This window comes from Musca domestica, unplaced genomic scaffold (assembly GCF_030504385.1).
Source record: "Musca domestica strain aabys unplaced genomic scaffold, Musca_domestica.polishedcontigs.V.1.1 55, whole genome shotgun sequence".
Lineage (NCBI taxonomy): Eukaryota > Metazoa > Arthropoda > Insecta > Diptera > Muscidae > Musca > Musca domestica.
Window position 1 is genome coordinate 5492975 of NW_026712355.1, and position 7658 is coordinate 5500632.

At 32.9% G+C, this 7658-nt stretch overlaps 1 protein-coding gene across 1 annotated transcript in view; it reads left to right on the forward strand.

Moving 5' to 3' along the window:
* Nucleotides 1-575: 575 nt before the first annotated feature.
* Nucleotides 576-7658, forward strand: part of LOC131805420 (uncharacterized) — a 7447-nt gene continuing 364 nt past the window's right edge. The window contains exons 1-2 of the mRNA XM_059128559.1: nucleotides 576-1610; nucleotides 6276-7658. The exon at nucleotides 6276-7658 is cut by the window's right edge and continues 364 nt beyond it. Of these exons, the coding sequence (XP_058984542.1) occupies nucleotides 6723-7658 (936 nt within the window). The 5' untranslated portion in view covers nucleotides 576-1610; nucleotides 6276-6722. The remainder of the gene's footprint in view (nucleotides 1611-6275) is intronic.

Genomic DNA, 7658 nt, shown 5'->3' on the forward strand with positions numbered 1-7658 from the left:
AAGGAAAACTCCTTATAAAAATTTATTGAAAAAAATTGTCAATATATGGCCGAATTTGAGCATAAAAAATCGTTAGCAAGGGTATCAACATAGGTCCGTGTTAGTACAGAAGAGCCTTTTAGAAAATTTTCAAAATATGCCGATTTTAATGCAGAACGTTACTTTATAAAATACCCCCCAAGCACAGGCTCATGTTTGAGTTAAAAACTTATCTCGAAAATTTGTCATCTATATTTTACAAAAATCTATGTTGAAGAAAATTTTAATATGGGTTCACGTTTGATTTGGCCGAAAAAAAACCTGTTCACCAACAAAAATTCTAATACGATTCCGCTTTTGGATAGAAAACTCTTCTCTGAAAATTATTATTAGAGGTGAACAATATGAGGCCGTTTGTATTGATTCCATTTTAAATCGAAAATGTTTAATCAATTTCTAAGCTACCATAGCGTAACTTCCTATTATTATCAACCTTCACACACACACACGCCCTCATAGATGTTTGCATTTGTGTTGGTAAATAAGTGAGAGGAAAATTTCAATTTGTTATTACAATGTATTGATTAAATGTTATAGTATCAACTACTAATTCCCCTCAACGATAGTGTCTCCCGTTATTCCCTTAATGAGAATCGTTCCACATTTTATTATTCCAAAGAATTGTTTACCAAAATATTAATATGCAAATCCAGCATTTTTATAAAATAAATTTCCAAAGAATAAATATTCATTAATACTTTATTTGTAAGAATTGTTTATTAAAATATTGATATGCAATTCAACATTTTATTCCAGACAAATTTCCAAAGAATTGTTTACTTAAATATTAATATTAGCCTAAAACTGTATTTTCTTTTCTGCTGCATTTCCGACAACGAAAATGCAGCAATAAACAGAATTTTAGTATATAAGCCAGTGAAAAATAAAGAAAGCAAGTTATAATTTCAAACCACACCAAACGTCTTTTTTTTAGTCAAAGTTTTTTCCGCAAATAAAAGTGGCGCAGTCGGTAGGATACCGCAAAGTCCTATCCAACGTATAAAAATAATAAAACAGATTTTATTGTGCGCGATAGAACTAGGATTTTAATCCTTAGTGCGGTATTCGAAATATCCTTTATAAGATTAAAGGATACACAAATTTTATGAAGGAAAAAAAATAAAAAGGATATTAAGAAATATCCCTGTGACTAAAAAAATATTAGTGGAACCAGAAAGGATATAAAGATCTATCCTTTTGGTGAACATCCTTGTGTCAGAAGGAAACCTAGTGAAAAAAAAAAGAGGATATTCCTTCAGTGGATTATAAACTTCAAAAAAACAACAACCATAATATAAAGACTGATTAAAACTATATTAAACAAAAAACAAGAAAAAATAACCAATACAACAACAAAACAAAATAAAATTTAAAATACGGGTCTAATACAAGCAAACAACAACAAGGAGAAGTAATAAAACAACAGCAACTATTGGAGCAATATTGTAAAGAAATAACATTACCAACAAACCAATAAGGAACAGTTCATGCCGAGAACTGCACCGTGGAAGACCCTACTACTAAGAAGAAAGTAAACCTGCAATCCTTAGCACCAACAACCAAATTACAAAGTAAGACTATCTCTAGAAATCTATAATTAAGAATAACTTGTATATTTTATAAGAAAATATTTAACATACCTTTGTGAAAAATCGTGTAGGAAAATAATTCCCTACAAGCAATTGTTGAAAATTTTTTTTTTTTCCTCTCCTCCCTCTTTCCCATTTCAATGAGCGATAGTGACTCATTATCAGAGTACCCATCAGACTTTGAATACATACCAAGAAACTCTAATAACGGGTCGACAGCATTAGAACTTGACTCAGGGATTGAATCGAATGATGGATACCTGACTGACGAAAGAACAGAATATTACATTCGTGACATAAGAAGTAGCAGAAACAGACGCATTTTTAGAAAGAAACTCAGACAATATTTTAGACGTAGATAAACAAAAAAAAAAAGAAAAAAACTAAACAGGACTATAACCCAAAATATAAAGGAAAATAAATAACTAAAATGGCAGAACAGGCCGAAAATCAGATTAATAGACTAATCATAGACCCGCTAAAATACTTAAACAACTTACCGGAGTTCTATGGGGATTCAAAAACTTACAGACTTTTACTACCCTCGTTGACCGAATTTACCCACACTTACGCACATACGACGAATTGTCCCAATTACTTTTCTCCGACATTATAAAGTCCAAACTCAAAGGAAAAGCTAGGCAGGCAATTGAGATAAACTGCCACGCGATTTCATGGACTGACATAAAAAACATGTTGCAAAACAATTTTGGGGACAGACGTTCTAGTGAAGAACTTTTCGACGAACTAAGGAGTGTGACTTTCAGGACGAACACACTAGACTTCTATAATGACGTAAAGGACAAATTGCACAGACTAAACAACAAACTGGTAGTTATACTAGGAGAAGGTGAAGCAACTAGGCAAAGTGCGATTAATAATAAACGCACCGCTTTAAACATTTTTAAAAGCAAAATTCCAGAGCCTATGAAATCCATCCTGCTCTGTAGGAACCCAGGAGACTTGGAACAGGCCATGGACATATTATTTCAAGCCGGCTACGCATACACCGGAAACAATGAAAATAGAGCACAGACCAATGCACAATCTAGTAAACGAAGAAATTACCAACAACCATTCGTAAACCAAGGAAGAAATTACCAACAACCATTCCCAAACCAAGGAAGAAATTACCAACAACCATTCCCAAACCAAGGAAGAAATTACCAACAACCATTCCCAAACCAAGGAAGAAATCACCAACCACCATTCGCAAATCAAGGAAGAAATCACCAACCACAATTCATAAACCAAGGAAGAAATTACCAACAACCATTCCCAAACCACGAAGGAAATTTCCAAAACCCTTTCCATGCAAACAGACAAAACACTAGAAATCAGCCTGAACCCATGGAAATAGGCACAGCCGAAAATTTTCGGGACAGAGCCTCGACAGGCAATTACCATATATAATGGTAAAAACCAAGTTAGGTCATTTGAGACTGATAGTGGATACTGGAGCCACTAATTCAATTATTAATCCAGGAATTTGTCATCCGAAATGGATACACCAAATAAAACCTCTTGTTATTAAAACTCTCCAACACCAAGTTACCATAACAGAAAAGGCAGTAATTCCAGCATTTCAAGAATTTAATATAACTAATAATGCGTTAGAGTTTTATGTTTTAAAATTTCACAATCACTATGATGGATTACTAGGCAACGATATACTTAAAACATACAATACTTGCATAAATTATAAAAACAATTCCATACAAATAAACGGACAGGACATGCCAATACTTTTTGACAATAAAAATAGCGAAAATAGAGAAGAAACAAATGACAAACCAATATTTTTTGAAGAACAATATAACAAAAATTTAAGTAAAATCATGCCCACGCAGAAGGTAGGCGATGATACCAAGGATATGAAGCAATATCATAGCTTGGAACAACAAATTAGGACACAACACCTTAATTCTGAAGAGAAAAGATGTCTCTTACAGCTAATAAAAAATACTCTTCAATCTTCTTCCAAGAAAATACTCGATTGAGTTTTACCAACGTTATAAAGCATAAAATTCGGACAACAAACAATGTTCCAATAATTAGTAAATCCTATAGATATCCTTACATACATAAAAGAGAAGTCGAAGGACAGATACAAGAAATGTTGCAAAATAATATAATAAGGCATAGCAATTCGCCTTATTCTGCCCCTATTTGGATTGTGCCAAAAAAAGCCGATGCAAGTGGGAAGAACAAATGGAGACTTGTCATTGATTACCGTAAATTAAATGAAGTTACAATCGATGATAAGTACCCCATACCTAACATTGACGAAATACTCGACAAACTGGGAAGATGCCAGTATTTTACAACACTTGACCTCGCAAAAGGATTTCATCAGATTGAAATCGAAGAGGAGGACATCCATAAAACTGCCTTCAGTGTAGAAGGAGGCCATTACGAGTTTTTACGAATGCCGTTTGGGCTAAAGACAGCCCCAGCGACATTCCAAAGGTTGATGAACTACGTCCTTAGAGACTATATCAACAAAATCTGTCTGGTTTATCTAGACGATGTGATAATATTTTCCACCTCACTGCAGGAACACATAAATTCATTAAAACTTGTTTTTAACCGTTTGCAAGAAGCCAACCTCAAGGTCCAATTGGACAAATCGGAATTTTTAAAAAAGGAAACTGAATTCCTTGGCCATGTCGTGACATTAGAAGGTATAAAACCTAACCCAAAAAAAATCGAGTGCATAGTTAACTTCCCCATCCCCAAATCACCCAAACAAATTAAACAGTTCCTAGGGTTAACTGGTTATTATCGAAAATTTATAAAAGATTATTCGCTAATAGCTAAACCCATGACATAGTGTCTTAAAAAGGATGCCAAAATAAACATATCCAATCCAGAATATCAGGAAAGCTTTAATACGCTAAGAAACTTACTAATACACGACCCAATCCTCGCTTACCCCGACTTTACTAAGAAATTCACCCTAACAACAGACGCTAGTAATTTTGCCCTTGGAGCGATACTATCTCAAGATAACCACCCGATTTGCTATGCTAGTCGTACCCTAAATGATCACGAGATCAATTACAGTACGATAGAAAAAGAACTTCTAGCAATTATTTGGGCCACAAAATACTTTCGCCCATACCTTTTCGGACGCAAGTTCATAATCGAGACAGATCACAAACCGCTAACATGGCTCTTTTCGATTAAAGAACCCAACTCAAAACTAGTCAGATGGAGGCTCAAGTTGTCAGAATTCGATTATGAGATTAAATACAAAAAGGGAACAAAAAACAGTAATGCAGATGCATTATCAAGGATCGAAAATAAAATTGTTGAGATCAATTCATTAGAAAACATCCAACCCATTCTTAAAGAGAGCGATTCACCTATAAATTTATTTAAAAACCAACTCATCGTAAAAAAAATTCATTCCGGATCAGCAAGGATAAAAACCGAAAACATCTTTCAGAATATTAGAAAAACTGTAACAATAAAAGAACTAGATAAAGAGTATGCAATTATGATTTTAAAAACCCACTGTCACCCAACACAAATAAATGCAGTTCTGATAGACAATGAATTTTACGACACTTTCAGAGACACTTGTAGGGAATTCTTTTCAAATAATAACGGATTCAAATTAATCAGGACTTTTAAGAAACTAGACGATATAGAAGACGAACTCCAACTAACAAACATAATTGAGGAAGAACATCTAAGCAAAAATCACAGAGGAATTCAGGTAGTGTTCGAGGAACTAAAAACAAAAATTTATAACCCCAAACTTAAATTAAGGATAACCCAGTTCATTAACAATTGCGAAATATGCACATTGGAAAAGTATGACAGAAGACCACCTAGACTACCTTACAAACTAACGGAAACACCCACAAAACCCAGAGAAATATTACACTTAGACGTTTTCTATACACTAGAGAAACAACTTTACTTAACTATAATTGACAAATTTTCAAAACACGCCACAGCATACAAAATTAATGGAAGATCATGGATAGAGTTTAAATCAAAATTAATGCAATATACCAGCACATTTGGAAGAATAGAAAAAATTGTTGTTGACAATGAGTTAGGATTTAAAGCCATTCCGATTCAAGAATATTTAAGGAAAGAGAACATTAATATACACTACACATCAAACAGTAACCATACATCCAACGCAGATATCGAACGACTTCACAATACATTGAACGAACACTTAAGATTACTACGACATGACGAACAATCCAAAGACGAAACGACAGAGGAAAAAATATCACGTATCATTGGATTTTATAATAATACTATTCATAGCACCACACAAATCAAACCTATAGACTTTATAAATGGCAAAGTACATGAGGATAAATATCCCGAAATACATGATCTAATATTAAAGAAGAAAAATAACTATATTAATAAACTTAACAAAAATAGAACCGATATAGTGATAGAGGAAGGTACAAACTATATAAGAGAAATTCGAGGGGGTAAAAATCATAGGAGGTACAGAAAGATAGAATCTAAGAAAGTCGATGAAGATCATATTGAAAACACAAAAACAGGGCATAAATATTACAAAGCACATATAAGACCTCAAAAGAAATATCAAGACAAGAATAACCCAAAAATTAAAGCAAAATCTAGATAATTACCATCCCCTTTCAGATGATTAACTGGATCATAATAATGGTTGCATTTACTACAGCAACCAAGGCCCAAACCCTCGACATACAAGACTTATCGAACAATAATGGTTACATACCGATAAAAACAGGAGAGACCAATACCGTAGAACACTACATAAAAGTACTGCACATAATAAACACTACAGAATTCGAACGAACTATGGAGATAATTAAAACCAACATTGACACCCTAAAGACATCCAGTAGCGAATCAAAAACATTAATCAGTACAATAAACAAGAACTTTATGCTACTAAAAGCGAAAATAGAAAATCTTAACCCACATTTTAGAAAGAAACGGGCACTCTTAAACATTATAGGAAAAGGCTTAAAAATGATTGCAGGTACAATGGACAGCGATGATGAAGAACAAATAACTGAAGCTCTCAAATCTCTACATTCGAACTAAGAAAACTTAACTAACAAAATGAACAAACTAACTTATATAAACAATGTCATGAACTCCCAAATCCAGAACATAACTAACCATATAAACTATCAGCAAAACATTATCGGGGACTACTTAGTCAAATTCAAGAATATTATAGGGAATAAAATTTCAACCATAGAGGACGAGATAACATTTATAGAACACATATACCAGATTAACAACGACATCTCACTCCTACGGCATCACGTAGACGACATAGGACAGATTATTTTCTCCGGGAAACTGGGAATAATTCCCACAGATATTCTCACCCAAACAGAACTCGATTTAATCACAAGCTTTGACAGCTATACCAATATAAAAGTAGCCATAGCACGTAATGAAGGGAACGTTATAATAATTCTCTCTATACCACAATATTCCCAAGATTCACTATCCAAGGTAACATTCGTACCCATTCCTGACAAAAATAATAAATCCATAATGGTTAATCATTCTGATGTTCTTATAGATTTAGAAAGAAATATTTATAGCACGTATATTAAAGATAACCTAAAAAGAAATCTTATAAAAATTAATGATAATTGTTTGAACAATATACTAAACTTTGAAGAAGCTAATTGCAAAACGCAAACATTAAATACACAAGAAATTAGCGAAATAATTCCAGGAGTATTAATCCTTAAACACTTTAACAGTACGATATCACATAATTGTAACAAAGATAAATTAAAAATTTCAGGAAATTACTTAATCAAATTCGAAAATTGTGAAGTAAACACGTTAAACAAAACCTTTACGAATTTTAAAATAAAAATACAAGACAAGTTTATCCTACCTAACCTTATAACAAAAATTAAAGATACCAGTAACACAACACTTGCAGACATAAAACTTGAAAATTTATATCTAAAACAAATAGAATACGAGGAAACACTGAAACAAGTACTATATACAGATAAAAACTCAAAA